Source organism: Carassius gibelio, chromosome A3, assembly GCF_023724105.1.
Source record: "Carassius gibelio isolate Cgi1373 ecotype wild population from Czech Republic chromosome A3, carGib1.2-hapl.c, whole genome shotgun sequence".
Lineage (NCBI taxonomy): Eukaryota > Metazoa > Chordata > Actinopteri > Cypriniformes > Cyprinidae > Carassius > Carassius gibelio.
In genome coordinates, this window is record NC_068373.1 from 7,017,843 (window position 1) to 7,035,199 (window position 17,357).

A 17,357-nucleotide genomic window follows, 5' to 3' on the forward strand; every position below is an offset into this window, starting at 1 on the left:
TTTTAAAGGGTAGAAAATGCGCCTCTGGGCTGGTTCACAGTGTGCGTTGACTTTCTTTATTACACACAGGGATGTGCTATAGATAACCTGCCACTTTCATCGAAAAGCTCCTGATGGATTGACCCGATGAGAGAACATGAAGGTGCCTGGATTAGGCCATCATCCAACTGAAGATGATATCTGTGTTATGCAATGAGATCATGTGGGTAGTTCACTCTTCACTAACCTTCACCCAGCCAGAAGATCACATTCATTTTCCAAATGGATGAAATGAATCGCTTTAGTAGAAACTAGAACTCGGTTTACATCCACATATGTGTATACTTTGTTTATGCCCTAAACTCAATCAAAATAGCCAATAACATATGCATCACATGTATTGTGAACGAAAATTGATGTGCATATGAAGAGCAGCAGTCCATTAATGGCAAGGCTTGTCGATCCTGTCTATGGTCCTGTCAGGCTTGTTAATCCGGTTTACCAAAGAACACTATTGCCTTTATAACATTGAAAAATATGATATGAAACCTCATGTTCAAAATTACTGAGAATTACAACCAGTGTCCTCAATATATTAATTTTGCTTAAATGTTTAATATTAGCCTCATGCCCATTCCTTCTCTAATATCTCTGCATGACTACTTGAGTGTATGAATTAAATTTAATTTAATTATGACAACTGTCAGACTTAAAGATTTACTGTGTAATTATTTTTTAAAGGATTGTGGTACTATTTTAGCATGTACTACTGTGTGAGATCTGGAAGATTATTTAAAAGTTTTTGAAAGATGCCTGTGATTACAAATATAGTACAGTAAAAGCAGAAATATTGTGAAATATGATTAGTGTAAAATAACTTTTCTGTTTGAATAAAATGTATTTATTTCTGCAACGCAAAGCTGAATTTTCACCATCAAGTCTTCAGTGTAACATGATCCTTCAGAAATCATCTAATATGCTTTTCTTATTAGTATCAGCATTAAAAACCATTGATCAAGATAAATCTTTCAGAAACCTTTATCTGTCAGGGTTTTGGTAGGGAGGAACTCAAGTGCAGACAGGAAGTAACGAAACACAGGATTTATTTAACAAAAGGGGAAAACAAAAACCCACGAGGGGGAAAACAGGACTAGGGCAGATACAACAAATACTAAATGGGACTGATTAAACAAGATAAACAAAGACTCAAAACAGGAGAACACTAACTACAAATAACACTCACGGTTATACAGGATACAATATCTCAACGGGGAATACTCTTTCACAAGGCTGACAGGTAGGAACACATATGAGGAACACAATGAACCGACGCAAGACAGAGCACACTAGGAGATCTAAATAGGGGAACAATTAAGACACGACAGGTGGCACAGATAGCAATCACGACACGACTAGGTTAACAAGGGGGGCGGGGCAAGGGAACGAGACAACACAAGCACATGGCCCAAAGACAAGGCCATGTGCTTGAACACAAAACATGGGTCTGCCATGATCCTGCCTCAAGACTAGGAAAAATCAAGGACACGAGGGCAGAATCATGACAGAACCCCTCCCTTAAGGAGCGGCTTCCAGACGCTCCTCAAGGGAACATCAAACACGGGACATGACAGACTGGGACACAGACACAAACCAACAAGACATGACAAATAATAACAACGGCAAACATGAATACACAATGGCAGGGTTGGGGTGGCAAATCAAAAAAAAAACAAACAGGGAAGGGGAGGAGGCGGGAGCACAAAGTTCATGGGGGACAGACCAGGGTAGGTGGGAGGGGTAAGGATCTTAGGAGGACAGGACGAAGGCTGACGACGGGGGGTACGGGCAGGTCTAGGTGGTGAGGGGTGGGGAGGGGTCTCGGGACAACTGACAGAGGACATGACAGGAGCAGACACGGGACGCGGGGCAACACTTACGGGACGCGGGGAGACGACAGCTGGACACGGGAGGACAACATCTACTGGACACGGGGAGACAACAGGACACGGGACACGGGGCAACATTCACTGGACACGGGACATCTACGGGACACGGGGCAACATTCACTGGACACGGGGCTACATCAACTGGACACGGGGCTACATCAACAGGACACGGGGCAACACTCATGGGACACGGGGAGACGACAGCTGGACATGGGGGGACAACAGGACACGGGACATCTACGGGACACGGGGCAACATCAACAGGACACGGGGCAACACTCACGGGACACGGGGAGACGACATCTACTGGGCTCGGGGAGACAACATCTACGGGACACGGGGGGATAACAGGACACGGGGAGACAACGGCTGGACCCTCGGGATTTCTGGGGACAGGGTCTGGGGACAAGACAGGACTGGCGGGGACTTCTAGGATCCGGAAAAGACTAGACAAATAATCTGAAAAGGCTTTAGCAGCTAGGATAATTGGCATCTCCTTACGAGATGAGACAGACTGTACTAGAGTCTTTGCTGCAGAGTCGGCCGCGGCACTCTCCTCCGCTCTCACGACTGCAGACTTGCATACAGCTCTCCTCTTCGCCGGCTCGGGCACGCCAGCGCTCACCGCTGCTGGCTCGGGCACTCTCACCGCTGCTGGCTCGGGCACGCTCACCGCTGCTGGCTCGGGCACGCCAGCTCTCACCACTGCTGGCTCGGGCACGCCAGCTCTCACCACTGCTGGCACGGGCACGCCAGCTCTCACCGCTGCTGGCACGGGCACGCCAGCTCTCACCGCTGCTGGCACGGGCACGCCAGCTCTCACCGCTGCTGGCATGGGCACGCTCACCGCTGCAGGAGGCGACAGAGTCGCAGGACCGGGAGACCCCTTCTTCCTCCTCTTCCTTCTAGGCCGCGGTGCAGAGGTCACCGCTGGGACAGAGACGGGTTGGGGAAGTTCGGTCTCGGGCAGGGCAGACTCTGACGCCGACGCCTCCGAGGCTGACTCCCACGACAATCGTCTCCCTCGCTTCATGGGGAGACTGCAGGCTGTGGAAGGCGCCTCGGGGCTCTGGGGGGGACTTGCCTGATCCCCCAGGGTTGCCACGGCCAGGACACGACCCTCTGGAATCGTTGGCAGGTGGGTGGGTGGAGGGGACCTCTGTGGCTCCTCCTCTCGACCGCTTGCTCCGGAGCGACCTCCCCTGGTCCCCCGGAACACCACTAGGCGAGAGCCCTCAAAACCATCCCGCTTGCTGGCTGATGACATCCAGCATTGCCTCCTGTCTGCTGAGTTCCCTTTTGGTCGGTTCAGTCTGTCAGGGTTTTGGTAGGGAGGAACTCAAGTGCAGACAGGAAGTAACGAAACACAGGATTTATTTAACAAAAGGGGAAAACAAAAACCCACGAGGGGAAAAACAGGACTAGGGCAGATACAACAAATACTAAATAGGACTGATTAAACCAGATAAACAAAGACTCAAAACAGGAGAACACTAACTACAAATAACACTCATGGTTATACAGGATACAATATCTCAACGGGGAATACTCTTTCACAAGGCTGACAGGTAGGAACACATATGAGGAACGCAATGAACCGACGCAAGACAGAGCACACTAGGAGATCTAAATAGGGGAACAATTAAGACACGACAGGTGGCACAGATAGCAATCACGACACGACTAGGTTAACAAGGGGGGCGGGGCAAGGGAACGAGACAACACAAGCACATGGCCCAAAGACAAGGCCATGTGCTTGAACACAAAACATGGGTCTGCCATGATCCTGCCTCAAGACTAGGAAAAATCAAGGACACGAGGGCAGAATCATGACATTATCAATGAACAACTTTTCTAAATATTGGTTGGATGCGTATTCCTCAGTGTCTGTGAGGATCCAAGCTCTGTTTTTGACCGATCACTGATCCACTTTATCCCGTTGTGAAGTGTAAAGCACTAACATGTGTATGTTGTAACATGGCACCTGTTTTGCTGAGTGTTACTCTGATGATTTTTCCCCTTTGGCTAATTTGGTTTACCTTGCACTGTCCTTTCCACTTCCTGTTTCTTTGCTAAGCACACACTCATTGGCTACTGATGGCGTAATGGACAAAACTCATGCCCCCATTGTGTAAGCAACATAGTGACCGTACAAAGCACCCATATTTTTTTATTTTTTAGAATCGGGAACTCAATCCCCACACAAACAAGCATACCATCAAAGCTCTTTCAGCCCACCATATGAAATCAGCTACACACATGTGCCTGCAACACTTTGAAACAGCTGCGTAGCTCTACTCAGAACTTCAGGCTATTCCCAAGCTAGCATTCTTCATACCTGCTCAATGTCAGCGTGTCCCCACTCACATTTGCAAAAACAAACCGCAGTCACACAATACAGTAGACTAGCGAGAAAACAAAGAGTCATTAAATCATTAAACACATAATAAAAAGCTTTGAGGGGATCATTGTGTGAAGCTCTTTGAAGTGGACATCCTATATTTGTGGTTTGTTTTGTTTGGATCTGAGAGAAAGAATCAGGGATGTTCTTTCATTCATAATATTAGCATGAACTAAGAGTGTTAACCTGGCTGCTACAAGACCAGCTTGAGTTTCCATCATGACCAAGTTAGTCGACCTGGTGTGTGTGTGTCAAAAGTATTGTTAACGAGTTCAGTCTTTAATCAACAGAGTTCAACAATATGGTGTTTTCCAAAAACAGTTCCAACGACAATCGCAAACGTCTCCGCAAAGTTGTGTGGTTGGAAAAACAGGTCTCAACCTGTAGTTCTTGTTAGTGTGACGTGGATTTAAATATATCATATCGGCGTGGGGGTGTGAGTTTGGTAAGATGTTGCTAATTGTGGCTGTATTGTAGATCCGTTGTAAGGACTGGGGTTTTATTGGCCTGTTTCTTTTCTTAGTATGGACTGTGGTATACTATTTACAATGTATTTTTGGATCAAAATGTTTTCACATCTTGGAGTTCCTTCTGTACTGTGAACTGCTGAAACAGCTAAGTTGTTTTACTTCTGATGTATTTAGGCTTCAAAGTTATTAAACGTCGTGTTCATTTCTAAAGATAATCATGAAACAAAATTGTAGGAATCATAAACTTTTGTTGGTCACAGAGCTTGTTTTCTGCAGTAATCCAGATGCCGATGGAAAAATCCTATAGTGTTTTTGTTGAGGGAACCAGTGTGATTCCAAAAATAAATCATTGCGACAGTGACGACAGTCGTATATTGTTGTAAAAAGTAGTTCGAGTAACGGATGTGCGACCATGTTACTACAGTTTTGGGGAACTTTCGTGTCTTGCTAGTTAATTTATCTAGTGATGCATTGTAGTATGATAGTTAAGCAGCCAGTTTGGTGGTTGTGAGAGAAATTCTGCTCAGAATGGACTTTCTGTTCAAAACCTATTGGCCAGAAGTTCTTGCTTGTGCAGGTCAGTTTATGCTGATGGGCCATTATAAGCATGGTGTCAACCTACTTGACCTTTCTGTTTAAGCTGGTTGATCAAGGATGAATTTTTGGTTAATCTAAATAAGAAATATGGTGAGATCACCAGCACACCAACATCCCATTCTGGTGCTGGTCTTTGCACCAGGGGTGTAAATAGTCGGAGAAGAAGGGACTTCTGCTTTGACACACAGAGCGAGGATGGTGAGAGCAGCTTCTTGTGGCCTATTTTTGGTACAGCCCACCATCAAGCTTCACATCTGCCATATCAGCTAAATTATGCTAATTCTATAGACTCAGAAAAACAGATGTAGTTGATAAAATAATAGCATTTTATACCATTTGCTAATTTATTTCACATATTCATTCAAAGGCAAATGACAGGCAATAAAGTATTTTTATGAGTTGAAAATTAACAAGATTTGGTATAAATCAATAAATAAATAAATATGTTTTCCCAGATTTCTCAAAATTTGCATTGAAATGTACAGATTGTACAGATACAAATATTGATACAAACATTCGTATGCTCTAAGAATTATAATAGATACAGTTAATTATTATTAATTTTCTGTATATATGATTTTAAATGTGAATGTTATAATACTTTTACAATTTATATTCAGTATTCAATATAAAATGTCTAATCTTAATGTATAACTAAATAATTAACTTATTTGCAGATTGGTGACATCCACTGAGTTTTGGAGAAAGCATCTAAAGCAAATTAGCAGTGTCTGTGCAACTTAACTAACCTATTAATGCTTCAAAAATGAAGTTCTGTTTTTTGACCTGCAACAGGAAGCTCAATGGAAAACATGTGCTGGTGACTAACTCTGGGCAACTCTACAGTCTATGGAATGGGGTCCAGGTGTCTTTTCCGTGCAACCAGAGCCAGGTGTGGAAAAGTCTTGTTTTGCTAAGTGTAAAGCTCAGTTTAAACCACATTAATATTGCATTTAAATTATTTTTTTTGCATATAAAGCACCACCGTATCAAAATCAAACACCTGAACACAGATAAGTGAATCTGCCATGTGAAGTGTTACATGGTGAACGTTATTTCACCAAGTACAGCATGTTCCTGGATCAACATCCTCGTTGATCCAGGAACATCATTCCAATCAATCAATCAATCAGAATTGAAAGATAACTTTTCAGGAAATGTCAGTTTTAGGCTTACAATCAGGATTAGGTGATTCTACACCCTTGTTAACCAGCTATCATTTCCCTCTGATTTTAATTATGGGTAAGGTTAGGTTTAGGGGTAGGGATTGAAGTCTGTATTTTTGGAAAGTAATGTTGATCCAGGAACATGTCTTACTTGGCAAAATCATGCCGACCAGGGTTACATAGATGTCATTAATTTAGTTAAATTAGTTTTGATGGACATTATTTGAAAAAAAAAAATTAATAATGATATTATATTGATATTCATTTTTCTAATTTAGGATATTTTGAAATGCAGTTTATTCCTGTGATGCAAATCTGAACTTTCAGCATCCAGTCTTCAGTGTCACACAATCCTTCAGAAATCAGTCTAATATCAAAGATCAGACAAACTAGAACTGAACACACAGCAGTTAGTGTAGTGTATCAGTTCTCTGTTCTTTGTTTGTGAAGTGTGCATCATGTAAACTTTAGAGTGGTGTGCATGTGGGAGTGTGGGTAGGGCTGCTTGTACTATGTTTAACAAGCTGTATTTGCAGTATTGACCCAATCACGTATGAGGTCGCGTCATGTATCCAAGGGTGATGCAATGTTACAAGAAACAATCCCTTCCAGCCAATCGTGTTAATATTTTCCTCAACTGTGGGCCCAAGCTGTGTGGCACTGCCATAAAAGAGAGTCTGCAATATGATAGTCAGGGTAAAAACAGCCACCCCTGACTGGGAAATTCAATTATCTCCACCTTAATAATATCTCTGTGTCTAGACTTCAGCTCAGAGCTACTTGGAGACTACTTCAAACAATAATTTTCTAACATATTGCACTTTTTGATACTTTAGTCATTTAAAGAAAGACTTTACAGGTCACACTTTAACTTGGGGACCAATTCTCTCTATTAAATCCCAAGTTCTGTTATGAAACTCTAGATGGTGCAGGCTGATATGTGCTTACGGTAACTGATGATATTCTTATCATTAAATTACTTCTCACAAGCTGATTGATTCATGTTGCATGCACAGCCAATGATCTTGCTGCTTTACATTTAAATGGCCGAATTGCATTTGTTAGAGCATTGCATCGCTGAGCATTGCAAACCCTCCATCTTCCCCATCTCCACCTGTATAGATCTGCTATAGGTTATTATGCTATTTGTGCAGCAGCAGTAAACATTGTCTTATCCATCACCATGCTAAAATCTTTCAGAGAATCCTCATTATAGAACTATTATTAACTATGGGCCCTGTCATACACCCGGCGCAATGCGACGCAAGGTGCAGCGCAAGTGTATTTGCTAGTTTCAGTTCTGCACTGTTTGCATTTTCCCGTCCAGCACCATGTCGTTTAATTAGCAAATGCAATTGCGCTTATTTGTCCGACAATGGGCGTGCTGGTCTAAAAAAGAGGTGTGTTCAGGCACATTGGTGGCGCAATGTTATTTTAAGGAGCTGAAATAGACTGCGCCTTAGACCAACTCAAACCTGGTCTAAAGTCTGGCGCAATGTTTTTTCTTTGTTATTTAAAGAGCGTGTTAGTACACACAAACATTCCAAATATAAAAATTAAAGGATTGCAATGCACAATAAATTTTTTGTAGACTAACTAAAGGGGGGGTGAAATGCTCGTTTTCACTCAATATCCTGTTAATCTTGAGTACATATAGAGTAGTACTGGATCCTTCATAAATCCAAAAAGTCTTTAGTTTTATTATATTCATAAGAGAAAGATAGTCTGTACCGACTTTTCCCGGAAAAACACGACCGGCTGGAGGCGTGACGTGTGGGCGGAGCTAAAGAATCACGAGCGCGAATAGGCTTTTGCGTTGAGAGCATGTGGAAGCTGTGACATTACCTTGAGGGAAAACCCATCATCCAAAACAAACCATTGCTAACAGTCAGATTCAGCCGTTTATTTATGATCCAGAATCAGATCCAGATGCTGAAACTGAATGAAAGCAGCAGCAGCAACGACTCGCTCCGAGCGGGGCTCGAACCCGGGTCTCCGGCATGGGAGGCGGACGCACTAACAAAGAGGCAGAGATATTTGAAGCAGTTTTACTCACAGCCTGCGGTTCCAACACACGATCGTGACCCTTTTTCCTTGGGACTGCATCATCCTTAAGAAATAAACAATACGCAAATCCGTCGTCAAACTGGGCCTTGTGAACAAGCATCTTCGAAATGCAGGGAACAAACAAAAACACTTGCAACTCCGTTGATGCTCTGTAAAAATAAACTCCATCCACTGGTCCCTTAATGCTGTTTCTCTTTAGGTAATCTGTGCAGGGTTGTCTTGCCCTGGCAACCAAAAACACACTCCTTTTGTGACATTTCGCGACGCTCTCGCTCTGATCAGTGAAGTCTGTTGTGCTCTCAGTGCTCTGCTATACGGGAGCGCGCGCTCTTCCGGGAGAAGTGCGTCAGGACCCATATAAGGAAATTCCGCTCCATCTAACGTCACACAGAGCCATACTCGAAAAAAACTTTCCGAAACTTGTGACAAACCGGAAGGAGTATTTTGGGAACAAGAGTACTCCTTCAAACGAACAACTTAATTTTTGAAACTTTGTCCATGTTTAGCATGGGAATCCAACTCTTTAACAGTGTAAAAAACTCAGTATGCATGAAATATCATTTCACCCCCCCTTTAAATATTAAATCATTAAATCATCGTGTTTTCAGGAATAAAATGTCATATAAATAGGATGAATGTTATATAAGCAAACTCCTTTTTAAAAACCTTCAGAATATCGACAGGTATAAAATTAGTGCAGGAGAAAAAAATAATTTTGAGAAATGGAAGGCCATCAAAACTAACAACAGGAGAGGTGGATCCCCAATATATATATATATATATATATATATATATGTGTGTGTGTGTGTGTGTGTGTGTGTGTGTGTATGGTGAGGTATAGCGTATCCTATTTTCAAATTCATCCTCAAATTTGTTGACATCAAGATGTCTTGCTATGCAATATTACTGCATGCTGGTTGTGTCCTTTTCAGGTCACAATAGTGTTGATAATATGAGCTGAGAGGGATTATGTCCTTGCTTTTTCTCTTGGCTGGATGACACCTCTTGTGAAATACTGTAGCCTGAAACCATGGATAGACCTGGAGGACAGCTGCAGTGGTGTGTGTCTAGTTTCAACCTCAGACTTCACGTCCACAGAGAGTTGGCTTGAGGTCTGATGCTTATGGGACACAAAAGCGAAAAACACTTCAGGAATGTCGAAGTCATCATAGGATTGGTTGAAATGTACAGGATTTCCGTGAGACGCGTATGTCACGTTCTTTAACGTTCTGCCTGAAAACAAAGATACCATGGCGCCAAACCCCCTCACGAAAGAAGAAAGCCGCCATGTTTACAATGGTGACGACCAGTGCTTATCAGGATCAACTAAATGCTGGATTTTTTAAAGTATGTGAAATATTTAAAGTTCACGGCATAGAATCTTTCAAATACGTCAGAGAGTTTTACATACTGGTCTGTTATAGTGGTGACATTTCCACGCCCAAAAACATGACGCAAAATTTAACAAACAATGATTGGTTGTTTGACATGTCGTACAAATGGCCTCATTCAACTGCCTTGGCCAATGAAAGCTGCCATGAATACCAGACCTTCAGCAGTCAGTCTTTTTTTTTTGTCTTATTTTATTAATCTATAATTTTGACCCATACAATATTTCAAATAATGCCGTGAACTAGACACTCATTTGGATACTGTCTTGTTTACTCAATACTTGTTCAGTACATCAGTCCAAAACAATGTATGTTTTCAACTCTGTATCTTGTTCAGTCGCAGTGCTCTAGAATCAGTGCACAGTGTTTTCTGAGCTGTGTGGATATCCTAAACCTATGATCAACCTGATTACAGGTCTCTTGGAAGTATTAGAATCAAGCTCCTCTCGTAAAAAAGGCTCATTCCCTTCAGCTGTTGCCCATGTGCTCAATCACGCCATCGAGGATGAGCTCATTTATGTGGTAAACACACACTGTCCAAGTTTTTCAAATGAGACCCTCAGGGTACATTCACTGGTGCAGTCATAGATGTTTATTAGGGGGTGGAGATGAAACTTGATGTTCACGTGAAAGTACGTTGGGAGGAGTTACTCCACAGTCACTCGATACAAGGGACGACATCCCTAAAATAACCTCACAAAGGGTATATAGGACCCTGCTTTAACTTTCACTGTCAGAAGAGCAGACTGTGCACACCGTGCAATAAAGTTGGAGAAACAAGTGGTGATAGGAAAAGTAAACTAACAAAACTTCGCAAGAAAAAAAAAAAAAAAAACGATTCTCTGGAAAGTGACATTATTTCAGAATTGAAGCGGATTATAAAAACTGAAGACAGTGTGAACCCAAAGTGAAGGTTCAAGATCCAACCCCCCAAAAAAGGATTTTACTCTTGCGTGGACTTATACTTGAGTTTCAGAGTTTATTTTGTCCTCCTCTCGAGTCTAGAGCCAAGGGGGGGAGGCAAAGCCGTGGCGTCTGCGGGAATGAAGTACACTTACCAGTACCCGGTGTCACAGTACACACGCTCCAACACACATTACACACCGTCACACTGCTCCAGCAGCTCGTACTCACCTGGCTACTACAGTCCTGCGAAGTACAGCCCTACTACACTCCACACACCATCATACTACACTCCTCCGGCTTACACACCTGCATACAAGCCCACCTCCACTTACACACCCATCTATAGCAAGCCATCCCGGCAGTGCAGCACGCCCCGGACAAGCGTACAGCACACTCCTACTGTAGCCCTCAAACCTGCCCGGGCTGTGCACTTCACAAATGATGTCGTATTCCAAGATTTAGTCCGGCACAGTGAGCTGGAGCAGATCGGTCGGTTTATGAGGGCGAGGAAAGTGCGTCTGGACACCATCTTTCATTCTGGTGAGTGAGCACCTTGCATTCATGCAGTGCAAACAAATTCATTCACTTGTATCGTCAATCACGAATCACGGAGGTGAAGTGTGTTAAACTGAAGTGGTCCATTGGTATGTCGATTTCCTGTAGACTGTAAAACATTGATCAGATATAGTGGTCTGACATGACAATCTCTGATTCAACCAATGGTAGGAAGTAGGGGCAGGGCCAGTGGGGGTCAAGGTTAAGCTTCGGCAGTTATGTTGGGAAAATAATATTCATGAGTTGAGTGCACCAAACAGTCAATGAAAACTCAAGATATTCTCTCGGGGGATGTAAGTGGAAAAACAAGTGAAACACAATGGATGCAGCATCTGTATTGAGGATAAATTTGTTCAAGTTCAAACATTTACAGTGTAACTAAGTTGCACGTACAAAACAGCATAGTATTGTACGATTGTGAATGTGAATAATAGTTTGACACTAATGCAGTACCATTAAAGGCACAATATTTAGACATTCGAGTAGAGATTATTTTGCAGTTGTGTTTGGTGTGGCACAGAAATTACACACTAAACTTTGAAAATTAAAAGATGATTTTTGATTTGTCTGTCTAGGGCGAAAGAGTTAAAGCTTATTGCATCTGTTTGAGTCTGAAGTATTTTCCTGAAAGGTTTAAAGGGGTCATATGATGTTGCTAAAAAAAAACATTATTTTGTGTAATGAAATGTGTTTGTGCGGTTTAAGTTTCAAAAAACACATTTTTTTCCACATACTGTACATTATTGTTTCTCCGCTATGCCCTGCCTTCTGAAACGCACTGATTTTTTCAAAACTCATCATTCTGAAAAGCGAGGTGTGCTCTGATTGGCCAGCTATCCAGTGCATTGTGATTGGCCGAATTCCTCAAGCATGTGACACATGGCATACTGTGATATGATACTGTTTGAATCATTAGTGGCAAACTCTTTAAATATGAAAATATACTTACAGGCTGTGAGTCAGAAGCACCAGACTGTCAGCTTTAGGGATCTTATATATGCACAAACAGCTTGTAACACTCCAAAGAGAAAGAAAATCTCAAAATCGCATCATATGACCCCTTTAATCTCACTGCTATCAGGAAAGAGAAATTGAGCAACCCATCCTAACAAAAGCTGTTTTTTTCTCAGGATTGGCAGCACTTCATGAAGCCGTGCTCTCAGGAAACCTGGAGTGTGTGAAGCTCCTGATAAAGTACGGAGCTGACGTTCATCAGAGGGATGAGAAAGGCTGGACACCACTTCATATGGCGTGCAGCGACGGTTATCCTGAGATTGCACGGTGAGAGCAAACTTACACAAACGTATTATTATCCCGTGCTTGATTAGGTCCGGAGCCATGTCTTATTTTGAACTTGGACTAATTGTGTATGTATGTTATTTTTGTATTGTTTGTTTTATGTATTATTGGTTTTAGATTGAAGTCTGCTGTACAGCACTTAGGGCAACTGTTGTTGTATTAAATTGTGCTTCATAAATAAAATAAACAAACAAACAAAAATTTATGGACTTCATGTATGAAAACCACGGCAGAACTCTAAATAACATATTTAACATTTTTAATTTAATTGGACATTTTTATTGTAGCATTGGGTCGAGGAACAGAGAAGACAATTCTAATAGCTTAGCGTTCATTTTATCCCCCTTGTGAAAAAAATCTTTAACTTGTTTTGTACTTCAAATCTTAAAAGAATATAAAAAAAGGATTTGCAGGTATATAATTATGAAATAATAGATCACTTAAGTGATTTTAAAGAAAGTCACTTTCATGACTGTTTTACAGTACTTTGTAAGCACTTTTTAATAATGTCGAACATTTGATTTCAACATACATTTTAAATCATAATGGTTTCATATGCTTCTGCCATGCTTTAAATAAGTACACTTATGTTGATGTATTTGATGTGAAGACAGTAGAAATAAATATTACATTACAGTCCTGCTCATAAGAGGGCCAGATAAACACATAAGCTATAATCTAAAGAATAAAATTTAACTATAAAACACTATAATTTAATTGCAGTTAACATCAATGAAGTGTCCACAAACATTAGTTCACTTAAGCATATTATTTCTGTACTCATTTTGCAAGTATGCTTAAGTGTACTTCTTTCTTCTTTATCAGACTGTACATGATCAGATTGTTAATGTTTGCTAAATCAGTTGTATTCAAATGTCAAATATAATTCCTCCTTCAGGTACCTTCTCTCTCTGGGTGCCAGTGTGGAAGCGGAGAATGAAAACGGAGAGAAGCCCGCAGACCTCATCGACCCAGACTGCAAAGATCTGCTCAGGCTCTTCGAGACGGGCTGTGTCTGAGAGCTGACCCGCAGATCTTGCTAGTTAAAGCTAGCTTTAAACAAAACAATGACATTCAGATCACTCTCTCGAGATTTTGAGTGGTCTCTTTTATATTCTTTATCTTCTGGGCAGCAGGAGAGCACAGAACCAGAACCTGCTGTCGGTCTCGCATGTGAATATTGAATGTCTCTTGTCAAAGTCTTATCTGTATCTTATTTTTTACAAGGTTTTAATTAATAAAGCTGCTTTTATAGAAACGTTGAGTTGTGATTTGCATCAAATGCTTTGAACATTATGAAAATCAGAGTACTTAACACTGCAGAATAACTTATGTGTGGATGATATCTGTCCTGTCCATGTGCTTTGACCTTAAAAGGTTGTGATTTTCAGAAAGAGGAATCTTCATTTCAGCAACATTGTTGAAAGTAGATTCAGAAATCAAAGATTAAATTTTAAAAACGTTGTTTGTCACTAGCTATGCAAGAGGAGGAACGATATTTAATAACTTTCGTTATGCACCCATAAAAGAAGACACATTAATAAACGTCAGTATTTTTTTATAAAATTGTATTTCACAATATAATTTTACTACGGCCATTTTCCTTAAGATAATCAAACGTGACTGTCCAAGGGGACGAGGCGTTTTGGTTTTGACAGCTAATCAGAATTATTTTACAGCTAATCAGAAGCACACTCTGTCAGTGGTTTGCATATTCAGGTCTGCATCATCAGGATTGCTGATTGAAGTGAGCCACACCGCTATCCCTTTTAATATGACTGACTAGATATTATAAGATTTTTTTCTGGAAAAAAAAAGATTAAATTCATACTGAGCTTCAAGTTGATTGGCTATTTAAAAAATTAAAAGTCATTTGCAATTCATATTTGCAAACAGTCTTTATGAAAAAAATTTAAATACGCATTACTGTTCGTTTTACACACGCAAATAAATGAAAAAACGTTAGCCTACTTGAAAGTTTCAGTTGTATTTGTGTTGCTTTCATGCATCTGTTCTGTATTTTAATCTAATGCAAAGGTGTACCGATATTGCCATGTTGTTGGTTTTCATTTTTATTTTTATAATAATAATAATAATAATAATAATAATAATAATAACAGTCCTGTTTGCGCATGCGCTTCTCTCTCAGCCTGTTCGGCTGAACCGGAAATGATTAGTTGGCATTAGCAACGTCTCGGCCGAGCCAGGCCTGAATAAAGAGCTAGCTGAAGAAAGAGATACAGACAGACAGGTTTGAAACGGTTCATATACGTATTTTCCGCCCTGTGAGCTTTAGTCTTAAGGTTTTGTGATGTGTTCGCTTTTTTTATGCTCAGATTCCTCGTGAAGTCAGCAGCAGTCTCCAGCTATGAACACAATGCTAACAGACTAGCTGCTAGCAGCTCATAAACAATAACAAACGCCGAGCTGCTGAACTGCCTTCCTGAAATCAAACCCTGTCCTCTCGCTTGTGACAGAAAGATAGTAGCTTGTGTCTGTGCAGCACGTCTAATGCCTGGCCAGCCTTATGCACTGACAGATATAATACATGAATGTTTAAATCACTGATGCTCTCGCTGCACTGATTGATTCGAACATATCACCTATTGAACATTTTTAGTTCAAATGCAGTTTCATGGCAGTCGGTGTCTCGTTTGTCTAAATTCCTTTCATCTTCTCCCCCAGAACACCCTGAAGAGCAGTTGTATCATCTGTCGAGCCTCATCCTGAGATCGTGAGGCGAGAGACTGTAGCAGAATGACCAGGTGAAGCCAAGTGTGTTTGTGAAGTCTCATCAGTAACTACAGCAGAGACAATTATTCAGTGAATGCCTTTTGAATTGTAACATAGAAGCACAGTTAAAAACAATCGACTTGAGTTACAATCAAGTCGTTTTTCTACAGTAAGTTATGATTATAGATTGATTAACTGTAGCAAAAATAGGACTTTGTACACACATTATTTGTGGCGCTTAAGTACAGTTTCTCTTATTGTTTTCCCCCCCAGCTCCTCTACCCCTAGAATGCACACATACAAGAGGACGTCCAGCCCTCGATCTCCACCGAATGCAGGAGAGCTCTTCACACCAGCACATGAAGAGAATGTGCGCTTCATCCACGACAGTAAGACACAATACATCCAGGCCCAAGAACATCACTGAAACTTATAGTTATGCTCTGCTTTTAAATATTCCATTGGCTAGAAATGATTCTTTATGGGTGTGATATTTACAACAGAATTTAAAAAAATCCCTATCCCATAATCATGTACATTTGTTAGGTAAAAAGTGTAGGAGCCTTGTAACGAAGACATTAGTGTTGTTGTGAAGCTTCTGTGTTTTCTCTTTCCAGCTTGGCTTTGTGTTCTGAGAGACATTAAATCCCCACAAAACAGTGAACGAAATGATCGTGGACCGCAGGAGTATGTGGAGAAGAACCCAAATCCCAACCTACATTGTGAGTTTAGCTTGACGGAAGGTTTTCATACGGACCGAGTTCATGGCGTGTTTTTTAAAAGCCTTTGTTTTTATCTTTTATTTCTTTCAGCTTTTATTCCAGTGGACCTGAGTGACCTTAAGAAGCGGAACACACAAGACTCCAAGAAGTCTTAGACCGGTCCCTCTCTCTCTGATCCAGCAGGGTTTTGTTGTAGTTTTTTTGTCCTCCCTTTTACATTTGGGACCTTTTTACTCTCTCAGTCTTCTGTTGGCCAACAAAGAGCCTCAGGCTGGGATGTTTGGCCACATTAGTCCAGAAAGCTTCTCTATCTCTGCCTCATGGACCTGTGGTCTGGACTTACAGGCTGACAGCTATTTATGAGTAACATTTTCAAGAGCCGTTTGAGCGGCCATTCCCTGTTTTCATGTCCATCCGGGCTCTCTGATCTTTGTTTTTGTATAGTTTTTTTTGCAGATGGGTAAATAACAAAGACCTGTTACAGGTTATTTTTTTTGTTTTTTGATGTGGAGATGGGAAAGAACAGTGATGCTCAAACTGTTGGACAGACTCTACAGAGACTTTCTCAAAATGGGCCGCAGGCCTGGAATTGATTGCTTTTTGGAAACGCGCCGGCGAGCGACTGACTGTTCAGTTAGTTTCATAGCTTGATTGATCCGTAGAAGAATTTAGCGAGTTTTGTCTGGTAGGACAGGTAAGTTGGGCTCGGCAGATATTTTTAGTAAACGTACCTCCATTTTTAACCATGAATTGATCCCTTCAAGAACCCTGAGTCCACTTTTCCAAATCTTTCATTCCCAGCCTTTAAAATAAAATGAAAATAAAGATGACTTTTATGTTATCTAGGACTCTCTGCATTGCATTTATTATGGAGTTTTGTCTGTTGTCTGTGAGGCTGTTTGTATGGGTTTTGTGCATGTTAAAATCCTTCTTTATTGGAAACGGGTCGGAAATCCTCACGACACGCTTTGAAATCACAGCTATATCCAAAATGATGTCTAAGCAAACACTCTTTAGAATGGCAACAAATCATGTCGAAAAAGACTGATGAACATTTTAGGAAAAAGTCTCAAATGAACTGAATGTTTAACAAATGCATCTGCATTCGGACCGATTCAAGATCGG

The 17,357-nt window shown here is 41.2% G+C and overlaps 2 protein-coding genes across 2 annotated transcripts; both read left to right on the forward strand.

Moving 5' to 3' along the window:
- The first annotated feature begins 10,751 nt into the window (after nucleotides 1–10,751).
- On the forward strand, nucleotides 10,752–14,035 carry LOC127944883 (protein phosphatase 1 regulatory subunit 27-like). The gene is made up of 3 exons (XM_052541290.1): nucleotides 10,752–11,463; nucleotides 12,609–12,759; nucleotides 13,676–14,035. Exons 1-3 carry the CDS (start codon nucleotides 11,061–11,063, stop codon nucleotides 13,794–13,796), a joined length of 675 nt encoding a protein of 224 aa, XP_052397250.1. The 5' UTR covers nucleotides 10,752–11,060; the 3' UTR covers nucleotides 13,797–14,035.
- An 859-nt stretch (nucleotides 14,036–14,894) lies between these two features.
- Nucleotides 14,895–17,073, forward strand: LOC127944900 (mapk-regulated corepressor-interacting protein 1). The gene is made up of 5 exons (XM_052541315.1): nucleotides 14,895–15,028; nucleotides 15,463–15,542; nucleotides 15,784–15,899; nucleotides 16,128–16,232; nucleotides 16,323–17,073. Exons 2-5 carry the CDS (start codon nucleotides 15,535–15,537, stop codon nucleotides 16,385–16,387), a joined length of 294 nt encoding a protein of 97 aa, XP_052397275.1. The 5' UTR covers nucleotides 14,895–15,028; nucleotides 15,463–15,534; the 3' UTR covers nucleotides 16,388–17,073.
- Nucleotides 17,074–17,357: the final 284 nt, after the last annotated feature.